At 41.9% G+C, this 19545-nt stretch overlaps 1 protein-coding gene across 12 annotated transcripts in view; it reads right to left on the reverse strand.

Moving 5' to 3' along the window:
- LOC114883068 (disks large 1 tumor suppressor protein) overlaps positions 1-19545 on the reverse strand; it is a 335824-nt gene that overhangs the window by 128356 nt on the left and 187923 nt on the right. For 11 of the 12 annotated variants that reach the window (XM_046290086.1, XM_046290084.1, XM_046290085.1 and 8 more), the window contains one exon: positions 15512-15685. In XM_046290086.1, coding sequence (XP_046146042.1) covers positions 15512-15685 — 174 coding nt within the window. Of the gene's footprint in view, positions 1-15511; positions 15686-17424; positions 17623-19545 lie in introns of those variants that run through there. The other variant, XM_046290087.1, reaches the window with a different exon arrangement.

The raw sequence follows: 19545 nt of genomic DNA on the forward strand, positions 1-19545 counted from the left end.
TAGATATTTACTTTGGCTCTTAAACGACTGTTTTATCGCGAAAATATCGCAAAGGAAATTAAACGTCCAGTTCGATGGAAGAAATTAAAGACAAAAGTGGGTCAGGACGCGGATGAAAAAAGTTTATGACGACTTTCATTTATTTCTTTACACGAAAAACACAGAGATAAACATTGAATTTTTCATTTTCCACTTAATCATCGATGCGATGGACGGATTGGAAAAGCACAAAAAATCCCCATTGCAAAGTGCGCTTGAAATATTCGAGCTGGCGAGAATACGCATAAAAATCCCATTAATTCGTGTCCTTTTTTTGTTTGTTGTTTTTTCACCACGTCATGAACCATCGCGGATAGCGATACCGTTTTATCAAAATTAATAACCTTACAAATTATAGAAGGTTGTTGCATTAACGTAAATGGGACAACGTGTATAATAAATTCGGTGAATTTGAATTTGAATTTATTTCGTTGTGTCATCGGTATCTCTTGCTATTGTATATCGGAACATGGCGTTTCATCGCGGGGCTGATCATATTACACGCTAGAGACTCGTAAATGAATAATTTAAGCTCGAACAAGAGCGGCTGATTATCTCAGTCGTTTGTCAATTCCTGTTCGCCACAAGAACAACCGAATTTGTCATAACGAGGGATATCAAATTTATCATTTTAAATTAAATTGTCAAAGTATAGAGGAAACTTATGATAATTAATTAACGCGTCACCGTATCTATGGAATAATTTTAAATCGCCGTGAAAATCACGTATGTCAATGAAAGCAGATCATCGTGCTTCAGACAAGGTGGAAGGAATAATCGAGGAGTTCCGAGATCGAAGGGAGTGCCTTCCACTCGTGTCAGCCACCAGACTCTTTATTGTTCGAGAGTTCCTCGAATCGCTTTGAACGCTAGCCGATCCCGTGTCAAGAGGATTACACCTGAGTCCATGCTAGAGGACCAGGCTGATTTTTGTGCTGCCAACTTTTTTGCTGCTGCCACGTGTTCTTTGCTAGCCGAGAGATGTACAGCTTTCTGGTAAAGTCAAGACGACGTTCATTGCACTTTCTCTTTACATCAAAGGAACGGAGTGGTATTACCTACTTAGTACCGGAGGAAAAGATTTGGAAATCGTTTCGAAGTCTAAGTTCCGTGCGTCGACGACATTTTTAAGTTCCTGTTTAAAAAATTACACGAGTCGCAGAGTTGATAGCTTACGAGCTGATTGAACTAATTTCCAAGAAGCCTTTCGCCTTCAGAAATAGATAAGCCTATTGACAAGCTGTTTGTCAATCGACTGGAAGTGATACCGATTGATCGTTGATTATCGATTGGCTGCGATCTGATAGTATTAGTTATCGATACTTAGAGAGGATCCGAAGGAATGAATAGAGGATGTAAGGACAGAGAGAACAATGATAAGGGAAAAAGGAAAGCAGTGTTTTGTCATGAACGTGCTAATGGACCATTCAGAAATTCAGAACAAAGGCATTGCTTGAGGGACCAACTGACGAGAATACAGAAGATCAGAGGCGAGAAAAAGCTCCTCATTGTTGAGAATACAAGATACATTATAAGTCGCCCTCCCCCAGGGAACGATGGGGGTCTTATGTAAGATTTCTCCACGTTAAAAAAAAAAAAAAAATAATTTGCAGACACTGATTCGAGTGAAGGTAGCTGCCTGAGGCACCCTTGTCAACCGTTCGACCCAGAGCGAAGTGAAACCCTATTAGTCCTACAGCGACCGTCGAAGGGTGCGGATCCAGCTTATTTTACCCTTAGCATATACCCTTATTTTACTTTCTGCGCTTATTTAATTTACTGTATTTATCTTCTTAAATTATTGAAAACAAAAGCGTGTCCAGTTTTTTGCATCTGCAGTCACTGGCATATGGGAGAAGATTTCGGATGGCTCGATATCGATGTGTGCCGAATCGGGGATCGCGAAACGGGAAAGTCGGTTGATTTACATTTCGGAGACATCAGGCCGAGCACGGACGTATTATCATAAAAGAATGGCGGTTGGTTTAGCTTTCCCGGAGGACATTATCGGCCACCTGCTGTTTCTCTGACGACGACCAGATCTCAAACCACGCCTACCCTTTATCCATTTCCTCCGTTCGAATGGGACAACCATGGGGGCTGTGACTCGTCGAATCGATCAGAAAATTTAACCACCGGGTGCATATCGCTCGAACTTCTGCGAACTTTTAAGTTTGACTTCAAAGTTGATAAAATTAATTAGTAGATTTATAATCTGTCGTGTTGTATCATTAGTTTGGAAATGTTCCCTGTATTAAAAGGGGTACGTAATCAGCGGATTTTTATGCCAACGCTTTTTATTTCTGTCACTCTGTAAGTACATCCCAGCTTCATTATCAACGAAATGAAAATTACTGTGGTTCGTTAAATTCTTCGCGAAAAGAGTGCAAACTGCAACTCATTAACTTGACATGTTTTTATCCCCTTTACCACAAAATTTCACATAATTAAAATAAATTCTACCGTTTACAAATTACAGGAGCCATTACACACGTACGTCCTTTTCCAAAATGTATATTCTCGAAGAGTTAGGTCGTTTATAAATTTAAATAATACATTGATCGAATCGAATGTATCTAAATGGGCATTTATTTCTTCTTGTCGTCGACTAGACGAAAGGCTTTTTACGAGCCACGGTTAACTTTGCAGCCGCCATTTATTCGCAGGTCATGTATAAGGTGGCCTGTTTTCGCAACGCCGATAGAAAAGTCGTAAAGATAGTATAGTACAGGCACTGAGAGTTTTTTCAATGCACGGGACCGGCCTCGAAGGCATTGCGATAAGACCTGTTCTGTGAAACGTTCATACAACTTTGCGCACAACGAACATCCCTCGAGGGGTTGCTGAATTTTTCACACGACCTCAATGATTCTCAGACTCCTGAAAACCACGGCTTTCGATCGGCTTGAAAAGCCTAAACACGTTCACTGTTACGAGGATCACCGATGACCGACATTGCGAATTGCATTTAAATTAAATAATTACAAAATTTAAAATATCAAAGCATTGGTAATGGAAAATTGTCTATAAAATTAACTTTTAATTCAGCTCGTAAAACAATTATTTCTTCACTAATTGCGCAATGCGACTGTTCCGATATTAATAAGTAATGCTATCTGAACGTTAAAAGGTCTGTACGTTCGCAAATTGGCGCTAAATTAGCTGTATTTATCGTGACCCAGATCTGCAACATCCGTGTGCAGCGTTCGTATAAAATAACATTTATTTCTCAACACAGTACCGTAAAATATCATTAGCAATTACATGCATAGAATCCCTGCTCACAAGGGATATCGCTTAATTGACACATGCCAATTTTAATGCAATTTCGGAGTTCCAAAAACATAATTGTTCATTCGTTTCATCGTTTGCCATATAATTAATGAAATTTAGTGGAAATTAGTTATCTTACCCTTTGATTGATGATCGCGTTCGAATCAGAGATGGAGAAGGTGTCGACGATGGAGTCGAATCGAACAAGCTTCTTCGGATGTTGAGCTTTCTTCGAGCGCGGACAGAGCGAGCACATAGCTGAGTCCGTTGGGGTAGTTGGGGGCATATTCGACGAATATTCACTAATGGTCACTGTTATTCACGATTTGTTCACCCTTACACTTTGCCTCGTTGCAAATCATTCAGTTACCACCCAGCCAATCATTCAAATTTCTAATTTAATTAATCTCATTACACGACCAACCCCTTTCTAAATTAATGATTCTTTCAACGCTGGAGAATCAAGAGGTTTAATGGGCCCAATATGAACTTTATTGCAAATTTAACGGCAGTGTTTTATCTTATTGTCTGCTCATTTTAACAAGTCTCTTTCTAGATCGTTTTTCAACGACACGTTTGTTAATACGAGGGTGCGTTTGACTTAATTATCTTAATGCGCCTTAATTTGGATAACGAAAAGCGTGTGTGCTATTTGCAAGTTAATAAGTTAATGCATCGAGTTCTGTGGAACTAGCTTGTAGCAACCTTGAGAAAAAACACAATGGTCACACGAAACAAACATCACGAATGCAAATTAAATTACTTAGAAGTTTGAATGATAATAGATCCTCGTTTCGAACAATGTCTAGTTCAATTAAATTTCCCGGAAATGTTCGATAACGACGAAATCAGCAATCAGACGACATCTCTTCGAGGTGGAATGCATTGTCTGCAAGAGTCGGTAACACAGAAATTCGCTGGTCGACTGCGATGCATTCGCGAAACTGCAGTACCATGGATAGGAAGGGTGCAACTGCAACGGAGGAATTCTGCAACCCGTTTTATCGCGAGAACCTAGCCTCGAGGATCAATACCACTAGCCGAATATCCTACCGGAATAACTGGACCTCTGTTTGCAAAATTGCAAATTTTTCCCTTTACCGAGAATTTTGCATAGTGGTTGTACAGTACGACTGTTAGTTAGCCCAACGACGAGGATCGATTTTAATTTACATTAATGGAACGGTGCCCCTCGTTTTCTGTCTATTTTCACAAAATTTCCATTTACAGGGTAACGTTTGTTGCCTCTCCGTGCTCATATTCACTGAATACCATTCACAGAAATATAATCAACGAATCCTTTGTTACCTCTACAAAATTCATCACAGAAAGGCGAACGATTAAAAATACAATTCCACGATCAGCATAAATTTTAATATTCTATTGAAACTTTCGAAAAAGCACTGGAACGGTTATCAAGATGGAAAATCGTTGATCAGCGTTGACAAGGAAACAAGGGCACACTTTCAACGGATGTCACTCGACGGTGTAATTTGTCGGCTCACGGATTTAATGGAAAGCTGTAGAAGAGAATTCGGTACGCATTCAAGCAGACGTATCCTCGTGGACGAAATCGAATTATTCGCGAGTGAAACTGCACCGACGGTTTCGCGGCACGCTCGAACGAACTAATGAGAATACGAGGACCGATGCACGACGCTGGAAATCGCGAGCCAGGACTAATTTCCATTAAGCTACGCCAACGAGTGCCACTAGTCAGCCTGCCGTCCTTAATTAGCGACCAGGGCATAAACGGCGCTAACTTACGGACAAGGGGGTCAATTGGTTGTTCGTTATTGACGGATACTTCGGAATTATGGTCGATGCAGCGAGCGACTCGGTTATATTGTCGTTCATCGACGTACAATTGATAGCGGCTTGTTTTTGAAAGGGAAACGTTTCCCATTCGATATTCGATAATCAACAGGTTAAATTACGAAGCAGACCGCTCGAAGAGGATGCCGTTTATTAACGATCGAAGCTCGAGTGCTTGCAATATTTCTACTATGAAAGTATCATCGATTGAACAGAATTCATTTACTATAGTTTTCGAATGAAGAACACTTCGAAAAGGACGATATCGAAAATTTTAATTACTTTACGAAGCACTTCAAAAGATCCTACAGCGTTTGATCGATCAAAAAAGGGAAAATCCGAGTTGTTCAACAGCCCTGAGCAAAAAGGACGAGAAATGTCTGTGTCCAGTTTGGCGCTTCTTACTGTGACTGGCAAAAGGAACGAAGATCAAAGGCTCCGATTTAATCTTCGGCCAAAAGAAAAACGCGCAGGATTGTTCGACGAAAAGCAGTGAAACGAATTGGTCCGCGACGACGTGTTGATTAAACTGCGAATTTCGCCCGTTTCTGTTTACAGTTCGCCAAGTGGAAACTGATCCGCGAGCGTTTTCAAAACGCGACTCCCACCCCCTGGCGATTCATCCAAATGGCCCTTGAATATCGGTAAACTGATCGGTTAGGTTGTTTTAATTACTCGCTGGATGAGCTTGCAACCATCACAACGGAATTGTTAACTTTGCTTTTGAAATGATCGAATTGAAATTGTTGAACACTACGAGAGGGTAACCAAAAGTTGTAACAACATTTCTCCAGCGAACTACGATCCTGTCGTTCTGACATATTTATGAAAACTGAAATTTTCAAGGAAACGCCTGCTCCGTTTAATGAAACCTTCCAAGGGTTTGTGTACCGAAAGTTAGTCCACTTTCGCGGAACGTAATGAGTGTTAGGGAAGTTTGCTCCCGATAACAAGTTCGAAATTCCGACGGAATTTAATTATGTAAGCGATCCATAATGACAGATAAGGTGTTGTACTTTTCCTTTAACAAGAAGCAAGAACGAGGACATCGTCGGGGCAAAGAAACACCCTCAAATCTGACGCTATTGCAGCCTGCAGCGAGAGAAGTTCGAGGTTACCACGGCAAAAAAAAAAAAAGTTGGAGCGACACAAGTTTCTGCGGACACGTTGAAGATGAGAGAACCTTCTGCCAGAAGCAGCGTCCAAAGTATTACTCCAACAACTCGGAATTCTTCTCTAACACCGATTTGAACCCAGCTGACGTTTTCGTTACTTGTCATGCAGTTATGAAACAACTTAGAAATTTATGCTGCAATGTTACACATTATTAAAACGAATACTAATGGTGCTCGAAATATAAAAAAGTTTTAATCATAATCAGAATATATTTTTATCTTAATTTGGAAAAGCCATTTGAAATTTTTCAGATTTGCCATAATTTTTCATCATCTATTTGACAAGATGAAGAGGAAACACTGGAACGAACGAGAATTCCTGCACCGCGTTTAACAGGAAGAGGAAGCAGATGCATCCTGTCATTTCGTGCTACAACGTTAATTATTATATCGCGTTAATGCACGTACGTAGTCGTTATTACAGGCATCGAGTGTGTTCGACGAGAAGAGTGCACGAACGAGCGGCTTAACGGCAAACCGGTCAATTAAAACTGAAAGGCTACTTGAATTGAACCTGTTATCATTCATTAGCGTGATTCTGGCCGAGCTCATCGGCCGCGATGATTGAATGCGGCGCATCGTAAATCACGTGTCAATACGCGTTTCTCGTGTACGCTTAAGCAAATTCGCACCGCGTTAATTGGCGAACGTTATCAATTAACGAGCGAGGTAAGAAGTGTCTTCGAACTGGGTTAACTGTTCTGCAGGATAGAGCAAGAAATTTAATTCGTTACGCGATTCCGAGTATTTAATGAATCGTCAAATTTTCAAGAGGTATCATTTCAATTATTTAATTATAAAATGACTCGAATAACGCGAATGTCGTACAATTATCCGACAAGGTGTCGCGGATCAGCGATGGCGGTGAAGTTGACTTCTCGGCTGTTCGAGAGAATTTCAAAAGAACTCGTTTGCGAGTCAAGTGGCATTAATGAGATCAGCGTTCTCTCGAATGGCACGATCACGCGATGCATTTCACTACGAGCATAACGACGATAAGTGTCTCAAAAGCGTGAACTCGGCGAAGGAATAAAAAATAAAAATTCCTTCAACGTAATATCCCTCGACCCAGATGAATACAAACCGATAAAGGGAGAAAGCCCACCCTGGATACCTGAAAATCATAGATTAATAATGTGAACCACTGGTGGTTTCAGAGTATCGGGCTAAAATATAGAAAATTTCCTGCAACTTTCCAGGTCAAAGGGTTAAAGATTCAAGAGTAAGATGAATTTAGAAACGCAGGCTATTCCGGATTCTCGGTCAAAGACTAGAAAGATTAATCGTAACCCGATGGATCTCGGTTAGATCAGGTGGATGTTGATTATTTCAAGCGAACGATGAGAATAGATTTATGATTTTTCGAACGTGACAGTGGTGGCCACGATATCGTCATCCCCGCGGAGATAAATGTCAGGATCGCGGATATTCCGGGTAGCCGATAAATTCGCACATCCACCTAGAAATCTCAGACTCGCAGCTTAGCCTGACAACCCGCGGAACGCGATCGATATCTGCAGGAACGACAAGCTTCACTGGCCCGGCCGAATTCGAAGCTGTCGTAATAACGTTAGACCGTGGTCCACATAATTTTCAACGCGATATCTCCTTATCCCGAAATACAGACCTGAGAAAATGGGAAAAAGAGTCGAATCCCATCTGACATTTGTTCTCCGCCAAATAGGTGTCGCACGATTTATTTATCCCCTGAAGCTATAACTACGTTAACTACCTAGTAAAAATAGATATCGGTGATAAGGTACATTAACTAATTATTTACTCTTCTCATTTGACTTATAAAGTTATCAGAAAATCAACCCCTTCTGTTTATGTTACGAGGGAATCGATAAAACGCATCCAATTGAACGTTTCCTTCGACTCGTGTCGCGTAAGGTAAATCTCGAGAAAAGTGCATTTCAAGTGATCGTAAAAGTGCATTACACAGTGCACTTTTAGAAAAATGCACCCGTTTAGAGGAGCTTTTTATGTTCGACGTGCAATCTCTAGGAAATGTATTTTAATTATAAAGAATATTTTAGGTAGTAATAATTAAAACAGTTAATTAGACATTAAAGAAACTTTTAACATTTTCGAAAGTTTCTTAATTCAAAGAGGTGTGCGCTACAATTTTGCAGGACTATTAATTTGCTGTACCTTATAATTGTGTAAAGTTTAGTGTTTCGAAACGCCTCCAATTTCGTCTAATTGACTGATTAACAAAAGAAAAGTTTTAATATCATTATAGTAATCGCGTAAAATATCAAACTAAAAGCTTTTTGAAAATCAACCGAAGGTATACTTAACAATAAACGCATTTCACCGTGATTCCACGAAGTTGAACGATAAAATTCAACAAAGTTATCGCGACGCATAGAGGAAATCGTTCAGACATGTTTTAATAAACATCTCGCGAAGCATAAACGGTATGCACGAGTTTTATAGGTTCGTGTACAGCGGACAAGTGTAAATCGTACCGAGCGTATAGTAGAACGACATTATCGGGAACAGCGTCACGTTGCGTTTGAATTTCCATAGAACGGCTGCAGCTGCGAAAAGTTACACGTTGACGAGTGACTTGTTCGTCGATAAACTTTCAAACTGTTTGCATACGATTAAAATTTCCGACAACACTGTGCGAGTAATTAATCTGTAGTTAGAAACGTTAAACGCGTCGATACGACAGGCGATATAACTTAAACACGTTCGAATTTCGCGTTAGTTTTTTCCTAGCAATACATTGAAATTAAATTTCGTATATTTCATTACCGGTCGTATAATTAAATTTCTCTATATTTGAATTAAAAAGTTTTAAGTAGATTTTGGATGTTTCCAGCGGAAAGGCAGAAATGCAGTGGCCGCGAGCACTGACCTGTGTTACTGGTTGCACTTGAAATATTTCAGTATCGTTCTCTCGCTGCACCGAGAACTGCATCATATTCTGCAATCTCTACATATTACATCCTTCCTCTATTTACAAAACCCTTATTACGCTTGACACACCGAGGGCAGTCGAAAAAACTTGACCATTCGTTAAAACGTTTCATATCAGAAAAGTAGAATAAGCCATGCAGGAAACAAAAAGTACAAAAAACATTGGTGCAATGGCAAGATAATGTTCCCAATAACCCTTCCACGAGCAACGACCTATTCCTTATACTTGGCACAGTTACAACCTCCTCTCGAACGTCAGACGCATTATGCTTTCAAACACAAAGTGCACTTATCGTCTGTTGCATCGAGTTGCTTGATATTAACAATAAAGATGCAACAACTATCGACGAAGGCTATCGAACGCTACCTTCTCGTTCCCAAAGATCCACCGTGAAACGTGAATAGAAACAACTCTCGATGCGACAGTTCTCCAAGGAAGAAAATTAGCTCTTTTGCATTCATAGTAAAGAAACGAGTCTCAAACACCTTTCAGCACAGTTGCACGTATTTTACCCGCGAAACGAGCGCCGGGTGGAAAGGAAAGCGAGCATCGAGCGGCAGCTCGCAGGTGAAACCGACGAGACGTAACCTTCGCGAGGTACGCGCGTGTCAAGGTGACCGGCACGAACGGGTTAAGACGCACGACGACGCAGAACCGTTGGTAAAACCGGGCGAATCATCGGTCGGGATCATGGCGAAACCGTTGACGAGAACGTAAGGTCGGAAAAGCGAGGGTGGAAATCCGCAGCCCGTGGGGAGCGGCGTAGTCGCGAGCACTGACCTACGTCACTGGGCGCACTTGGCACACTACTGAGCCCGCTCCTCCTCGTGTACGTAGGTGTGCTTCCGTGTACAAGCCGCCTCCTCCTTCTCTCCCTTCTGCGCCATACCGTCCACCAGCTTACTCGCTCGCTCTTTCTCCCTTCTCGGTGCAGTCGGCCGAGTCCGTGTAGCCGGTCACACGATAGCGTGGTGAACTGCACCGCCACCTCGTGAAAATTGCATTCACCCTGCGGCCGCGATCCGACGATCACCCTCTCCGGCTCGAGTGCCGCCCCGAGCACCTTACCGCCTCGCGTTCTTTCCACCCCGACCAGACGAATCGTCACATCGATACCAGTTTCTTGTCATGCATGATTAAGACGAGATTTCTGATCGGATGGATCGATCCGAGGGTGAAAATTATATTACAAGGGGTAGTTTTTTGGATAGTCAATTTTATCAATTTTCGATGAAGATATAAAAATTACAGGATATCTGAACATTCGAATATAAAAATGATCGTGATCCTTAGCGGTGGATATCGGATCTTCTTACCTCGATAAAACCGTTCTCCCGATAAACCAGTATTAAAGTAATATCGAAGATTGTGTTTCATTGTCTCGTCGATGATAGTCCCGTCGGAAGTATACGAAACAAACAGTCGTTACGAGACTATCGTTAAGTGGACGAATACGTCCGATCAATAATGCGGAACAATGCACCGACGTTTCCAATAGTGGAAGACTGGCATTGATGATCATCTCGGTACGTAACGAGGAAAAACGATCGTATCTAGTGCGCGTTGGAATCGATAACCTGGTAGATGCAGCGTCTGCAGCATTTTCGAAAGCTGTAAATAAAAAAAGAGGCGCGGGAGCTTTAATTAAAAGCATCCCTGCAGCCACGGGTCACGAACAATGTGGCCATTGTGCCACGCGGCATTTAACAGATCCCAGTCGGAGCAAGCCGATTTACTACGATATTTTTTCTTTTTCGCGCGAAAAAGAAATTTCTTCGACCAAAAATCGTCCGTCGAACGCGTTAACGCGATACCTTATCGTTCGATCACCCCTTCGCTCAGCTATTTCGCTGAATCTACCACTTGTCGTTCGCGATGCAATCGGGCACATCTCCCTCTATCTACCCTCCACCTTCTTTAGATTTCACTTCGATCGAATATCGAACCGTTTTATCTGTTATCAAAGTCGTGGGGAGCCGAGTAGTCGTATCCGTTGTTGGAAGCTTTGTCGAACACGTTCGCCTCGTACAAGCTGCATTCGTATATGCACGCTATCGCCTACTTTACTTTATCAATATTTACTGAATAGGTGCAACGTGAAATCTGCGGGAAAAGAAGCTACAGACTGCTATCTTCGAATCTACCCCTTTAGTGTTCGTAGCTGTGAAAATCCCAGCTTTGATTCTCGATACGGCAACTTTTACCATTGTATAAAATCTGTCCTTTTGTGTACCCTAAACCACTCGTAAAGGGGGTGGCCACGAAAACGCATAATCGGTAACGCGAAAATGTTTCGTGTCCGTTAATAAACTGTGCGTACAAAAGGAATGAAACGGCAGCGACGTTTTAACATTTCGAGCGTGCATTATGGTAATGCATCGGGAACAAGAGTGTAACGAGCGAGAAATTCCTCGCTCGCGGTAAGAAGCCTTTCCCAGCGAATGAAAGGGAAAAGTTCGCGTACAATGAGCGGCGGGTTTCGGTGCGCGGATCTTTCAAGGAAATGAACGGAAAAGGTATGCGTCAGACAGCCGTTCGTTTGAGAGGTATTCGTGCAATAAGAGCACGACGAAAGTTTACGGGTTTCCTCCTCATCGTTTCTTCGAAAGCCCGTTCGTTTTCCTTTTCTCCCCGAGCTATATTAAAGTCCAACGGGAAAGAATAATCGGTAAGAAACGCTAAGGGAAGAAATTCTCCCGTCTTTGCATAAACGGTACGGTGTCAGACAAGACGGCGATGTTATAGTTTCGAATGAAAAAGGGCCACGTTTCGTTCGCAGTAGTAACAGACGATTAGAGTCAGACAGACCTGAATTTATAGCGGACCGAGAAGAAAGGATAAAGAACGAGGGTTCATCAATTCCCTTGAACATCACTGCTACCTTACTTCGTCAATGTCTCGAAGGTTTTACGAGACAATGTTCCATGAAATTGCGTGTTCTTAAGTAATATTATAAATAAAGATCTCTGAGACCCTTGAGATTAATACGTTCAAAAGAATATTCATGACTGATATCATAAATTTAATCGAATAATTTTTTCTATTTATAGTGTGTTTCTTCACGATAACTGATTTATTCGAACTTTATATTGTAGTTATAAATTCAACGGAACGATCGCTCTAAAATAGAACACAACTTGCTTGCTGGTTACTTGACAGGATAATTAATCATAATAACGAAACGGTTCGCGAGACAAAGGCTTTGCGAATATTTATCAAGCAAATACAAGACTGTTTAAAAACTTGGAAAGTCGCACGAAGGCTGGAGCGAAATTTTGTCGCGTGATGATTCGCGAGAAGGGGCAACGTTCTTAGGAGAAAGGACAGAAGGAAAGTTGCACGACAGTTGTTGAACCAGTCACGCCAGAAAGTCAGTGGGTAAAGGTAGAAAATAGTAGAGGGTGAGTTGGTTCGAACGCGTTTGTATCACGATATCCGGTTCGTACACCAGCCTGACTTCCTGGTTCTCGGTGCACGAATCACGCGTGTCGCGAACCACTTCACTACAGCCGCTCACGAAGTCTCGATTGATTCTACCGAATCACGAGAAGGAATCGTAACTTCGACCTTTAATGGAGCGGGTAGAACTACGTTTCTCCTCGAGTAACCTTGAGATCCTACTGTTATTCAGCTTAAAAGTTAACCCTACGTATCTCGAATGACTCATGGTTATCAAATATTCCATTAAGGTACGTAGAAGTAACCGTGCTAAGATTTCGAATAAATGTATCGATTTGTCATCGAACACTCGACTCATCAGAGGGTCATCAAAGTGGCAGGTTAGTCCGGTACATCCAGAATCGATTTCTTCGATCTGAATATTTTACAAATGAAACCAGGTTACCGGTCATGCTAAATGCTCGCGTGTAATTTAACTAATTGACCCAAGAAGGTAGATTAATCGTTAATTATACGTTCTCTGGGTAATTAGTTGTTGCACCAACCACTGCAACCCGGCAATTTCGTTCGAACGTTCAATAAAATTTTATCACCGTTCGATACCGATGAAAAAGTGTTATTTTTTCAACGTATAATCGTTTGGGAAGCGAGGCAAGCGAGAAAGCATAGGGCAGATACAAGGGTGGAAAGTTCGTTCGGAGAAATAATGCCCTGCAGTGCGTTCTTGCGCGCTCACAAAAGAATCGCATAGAACGAGATACTGTAGAATATAAAATAGTACTAGAACGTTATCTGGGTCATCTTAAAGGGCACACACCTATCCGAATCGCCGACGAGAAACGGAGAGTATCCGTACGTCTGTTCGATTGGACCAAGCATCCCCCTTCCACCTGAATTTTCCTTACCCCATTTCATCAACTGTGCTCAAGACTCTCCTTTCGATTTCCACAATGACCATAGAACATCTCAGACAACTGATACTCTGGCACAATAGATTCTCAGACGTATTTTGACAAATTGATTGCGAAATCCATTACCAACTTGGAATTACCGACAAATTGCAATTCGATTTTACGGGGCAAACTACTTCAAAGATAAGAAGTAAAAAGAAAAAAAAAAACAATATTCCATTTTGTTGAATCTATCTTTGATTGTACTCCTTTTTATTGCCATTATAAATTCAATCAACGTCAAAATTGCGGACAAGGGATCCGTTGAATTCTTTTTACTAGAGTACAATGATAAAAATTTTCGAACAATTGAATCCCAGGGAGAAAGGTAAAAACGCTGCAATAAATCAGCAGTAGGAATGGAGAAAGAATAGGCGAAGTCGTCCAGAAGGAAAATATGTTCGTGTCACGTTCGTTCGTCGATGTTCCATTCAGAAAGAAAAGTTGGAATAATATCGAGAAGAAGAAAAAAAAACACGGACCTACTACAGGTGATAACGTGTTCTGTGTTATAAATAATGCAATCGTCGAAGCTGATGTTGCGAGATAAGCACGTTCTTTCCATTGTACATAGAGGGTAATATCGAACCAAAGAGATCTAATTTAAGTTTCACCTTACACGATTCCCTTTCCAATAAATAATGTAACGTATTCCGGTGTAATTCAACTTTTCCTATGAATAATTACTGCTGGTAATAACAGCAATATAGAGTACATAATATTTCACTTAAACTTGGGAATAGGAAATAGAAGCATTACTCGTCTAGGAGATTATAAATGCGAAGATGATTTCACGTGGGAGTTTCGCTCTTGCTTAATGGCCATCGATTTATCATCTTTATCAAAACAAACCGCGGGAGATTTCAATTCCCACGGCAAGACGAATTCACCCTGTCTATCCGTTTATCCCGTCGATCTGCTTCGTTTCTCGTAAAAAGTGATACCAATTACATACGCCGTTCAATCTTTCAAAAGGGAACTTCATCGAGAGAAGTGCCGCGAAGATCGTCAAACCGAATCGACGAACGCGACTCGAGCGCGGGATAAATGAAAAGCGTTTATCCGTCATCGAGGAGGCTTTCGTCTCGTCGTCGATCAAGCGTGACAAAAAGAAAAAACCCATTGCGTCTGCAGTATTCACGCCAAGTCGGTCGTGTCGGATGGGGATCAATAACGCGTTTCAATCTGTCACACCGGTGCCTTCAGCTACTCATTAGCGTCCTCTCCTCGGTTCATCTTCCGGTAGCCGCCTCGAATCTTCGCACTCGCGGCACTCGCGGCCGTTGAGGTCGAACTTCCGGCGAACGAACGTGATCCGGCACGGTGCCGACGGATCACGAAGTCGCGGCTCGACTGCGACATCCACGTGTTTCTCGGGATATCCGAGGGATAAGAGAGAACACGCTGTTATCAGGGTCGCGACGACGGCACCATCGAACGACCGCTCGAGGAAGACGATGCCTTCGCGTACGCCATCTCGCGAGGGGTAGAGAAACTAATTTAAGGGTGCAAGTAGGCAAATTCCTTCGTTTCTTGTTTTTCGTTCGAAAATCAATCGGTAGGATTATTTTAAAAGAAGAGTGGATAATTTCTAGACGAACACATTATTTTATAAAATTTCAGGAAGCTGGAATTTTCTATCGATCCCATACGGTCGGTAAAAGTAGTACGAGTCAATATTTGCCGACGATGCGCATTGATTGTCGCTTCGTTTGCTAGAGAATGGAACAGATGGCGAATATTCCGACGCTTTCAGAGCATGCGTCGACGTACACATGCGGGAAAGTTTAATTCAATAAATCGTCATGTTACGTAAATAGAATTTCTTTGAAGAAATTATTAAATAACGAGTATTCTTGAATGGTGCGCCAGGGTTAAATGGACTTCAATTTAAATGTTCATTCGTTTAAGAAGACCCTGAAACTTACCTTGTTGAGTGCCTCGTGACTAGTGAGGATGTGCTGGCTACCATCAGGATGAAGGATACGATCGACCGAATTGGGTCTAGGAACTCCATCCAATTGTCCGGCTTCCTTCAGCTGCGGTGGCGATGGCGGCGGTGGTAGTTGCTCTTCCACACCCCCTCCGGTGTATCGGGCCTTCTGTAACACCAGAAATTCAACGTTTAATCACCGTCCACCACCAAACGCTTCATTAAACATCCATCATCTATCGTCCGAATACTGTAAGAAATCCAGACGCTAGAACAGAAGTTCTGAAGATTTGAAAATTAAGGGACGACGACCGTCTTCGAACGTGTGCCAAAATAAAAGTATCACGGTATTTAAAACACCCCATTGAAAATGCGAGTTTTCTTACAATACTGACACGCAGACGGTCGAGAATCGTTCGCACCATACTAGGTACACATCGTGGTACACACACCCTCGGCGACGGGATTCTACGTTTGTATTTTCCGACGTCCGCTTCCGTCAGCATTTTCGGCAAGCACACGTCGCTAGGTCGAACTTTCGGCACGTTTAGAAAAATCATTTTCACCAGGTTCGGTAAGGGTGAAAAGAGGAATATCGTTGGACGAGGGAAACACGTTTCGACCGAGTGGCACAACCTTGACTGACGCACACGCTTCCATCGGGTTTCGATATCGACGATGCTTCGACTTGAACCGGCTGATCCGCTGAAATCTCGGATTTCGTTTCATTATCGCAACCGTGCGGGGCTTCCAAATACGACAGCCAGTGTTCCAACATCGGTTGCGGTATCAATGATCGAGACGAACGTTTACCGAAACCTTTTTCCTACCGAACCATCCCCTTTCCATTTACTCGAATAGACGCCGATGCGAACACGCTCGTCTGAAGGGGTTGATTTCAGCCGAAGACCTGCGAATCGAGTCTGATCCGTTTCTTCTTTGCGAGATCATTCAAGCCCCTCGTCGAGGGTCATGTTTCAGGTTGAATATTTACATTCGGCGTTGAATGTAATTAATTCTACACCCCCTTTTCAAGGAAAATTCTATTCATTTAACTCCGAAACTTTAAATACTCATTAATGAAATTTTAATTATCCTATCCAGCTAATTGTTTCACGTTCAATTTTTAATAAATTAAACTGAGGGACGCACGGTATTGTTATTTTAATGGAAGATGAAAAAATAATGAAGATTTAAACGAAAAAATCAAGCGAATAGCGCGAGCATGAATTTTTTAGATTTGTTATCGATTCATCATTTTCGGTCGAGTGATAAATGAAAAACGGATCGATAGAGATCTCGTGTCTGTATCTCGATCAACGAATTTTTTCAACGTTTCAACGCGTCGAGGAAAATGAACTGCACGTCTGTCCGGGAACGGGTTTGCATAAATAAACAGCGGCTTCAGTCTGTCCAAACGGATTTAACTGAAAGCGCAGCATGAAATTTCGACGGATATTAAACCATTTACATTGAAAACGAGATTGCGAATGCAGTTACGCTTTAAAACACGTGAAACCATATCAAAGCTGATGCTTCGTGTTTCGATAAATTATTCTCTATCGTGTATCACGGACCACGTTCCTATGGTTTCGAATCAATTGCCGGATATCCCTGTTATTTATCAGTTCATGCATATTGTATTAATTCGTGGAATTAACCTTTTTGCTTCGAAGAGAGTATGTGTACTTTGTAAAAAAATTTACAAAGGCTAATACGGACGTTTAAAAAAATAATTTCAATTAGTATAATAAATTCTTTGACCAAGCAATCGTGTAACGCAAATACTTTCTACGTCAATATCGAACCTTCGGTGATGAATTTCGTTCCCAACGAGTACATTTTTTTACGAGTGTATCGGAGCGAAAGGGTTAACAACGATGAATCGAAGTTTAAAAGGAAACTTACGTGATTCCAACAGCATCCGCAAATATTGGACGAACGTTTCGTGGTGACGTTACGATTACCAGCATGCTCTAGAAACTGGCAGGATCTCTTTGTTCTCCGTTTGCGAACTTTAATCGGCACACCGTACACATAGTCGCTAAAACGACGCCGTGAATGACGGACGATAGACACCCAGTCGATCATTGTCTCGTCCCGTTCAACTTCGTCCGATTGTTCGTATTTACCTTCGCGTCGATACTTTTAACCTTCCGAGTACAACGAACGAATATATACGCTTAGCAGAAACTGTCTTTTCAACTAAAATCGCTAACGATTATCTCTCCGAGAGGAATACCGTCGTTAACTTTAAGACGGCTGTTGAGGAAAGATTAAGAGAACAGGCGATGAAACGAACGAACTAGAGCAGTGGAATCCGCGGAAATCCTGATCGATGTTGGGAAAAGACTCGAGAGAAATCGTATGATCGCGATTGATGATAAAGAAGTTTCGGAAGGAAGACGGAGAACGGAGAGGGCGATTCCTCGAACGAGTCCCCGGGAAGTTCGCAACGCGATAAAGAAGTTACGAGAAGTGAAAAATGAAATTTAAAGAGAGGCTCGCGAAGTGACCGCGGCAGCAGCTGAAAGCTTGACGGTAATGGAAGAAAAATGTTTTGTATTCCGGCATCGAACGTACGGCATTTGCCGCGCGAGTTTGTCCGGTGTTCGAGGTGAAAATTCGTTTCTCTTCGTTCGTCATGACGTTATTTTTAACGTCGTTCGAAGGCGAAGACAATGTTTGGTTGCCGACGCCGCGCCGTCAAGTTAATGGGGCCTTTGCACGTGCCACCGGCGTGGAAGCTTCAAAGCGTCTAAAACGTTTATGCATTTCCAAGAATATCAGCAACGTTCCTGTTAAATTGTTTATCAAAGACTCACGGACCACCACGGGAAATAACGCACCTTGTAAACGAGGCTTTGTTTCGCTACAATCGTGTATAATTGAAGAAAGCGATATAGGATGATAGGTAAACGTAGCTACCCAACTAATCACATTTCAGAATCAAATAATCTTTGATACACTTTCTGATATTTCGACGTATTTTGACAGCAAAGTCAATCGAAAGAGAAATAGGAAGATTCTTCGAAGATAAACGATGCTAACCACGAGCCACAATTTAGGAGATTATTTTCCTTAAGCCACGGTTCTCAGGAACTATTTCTCGCACGCTCGTTTAACCTCGAGATACTCAAACAACCGTTTTCATGCCAGTCTTCCAAGAAAAACAAAAGGATTTGGCAAGGTCGGTTATTCCTGTCAATTAACGAACTCCTCTGTCATCGATACCAGAATTCAGCTATTTCGGATTTTATGAGATATTGAAATAGGCACACTTCATCCTTCAACATCTCCATTTCTTACTTTCCTTGTCAAAACAAAATTCACACCGAGAATATAGATGTTAAATAAACCAAAATCACTATCATTGTTAAAGCTCACTACTAATCTTGACTGATAATTAAAACGATTTGTTTATGGGGAGGAAAATCAGGAAGAAAACCTATTTATTGAAAATAACTTCTTGTCAAGAGCGATACAACGGAACAACCTTTCTCGAGGCGCGACGAATGAAGACTGTTTCGAACACAACTGGATCTCGATCGCTACGTTTACGCACGCATAAACTGAACTACGTTGTCTCCAACCGGTCCCTATATGTTTACATTTATTCAACGACACACGCGATAACACCTTTCAACTAAATCGTCGTTCCAAAGCGAAGAGGACATAGGTGGAAGACTATCACTCGCGACACAGGTGGATAAAAAGAGAAAAGAACGTATAAAGTTCACGAAACCCCGATGAACTTTGCAGAAGGTGGAGTTTCAATCTCGAAGGGATGGACGCTAACGTCGGTACTGACGTACGCGAACGTCTCGACGTTGGTGGTCGCTTTGCTTTCGACGCTCCTACCAAACCGGCCACGTCTAATTCCGACACGTTTCTTTTCATCGAACGCACGAACGGTGTTTGATGAACGAACACCGTAAACTCGTAAGCAAGCTTATTTGCGCACGTGTTCCGTTCCGTGTTTGCAGTTGCCGTTCTATGCGGTGGCGTTAATCTTGTTTTCCATGCGAA

Source organism: Osmia bicornis, chromosome 2, assembly GCF_907164935.1.
Source record: "Osmia bicornis bicornis chromosome 2, iOsmBic2.1, whole genome shotgun sequence".
NCBI classification, from domain to species: Eukaryota; Metazoa; Arthropoda; class Insecta; order Hymenoptera; family Megachilidae; genus Osmia; species Osmia bicornis.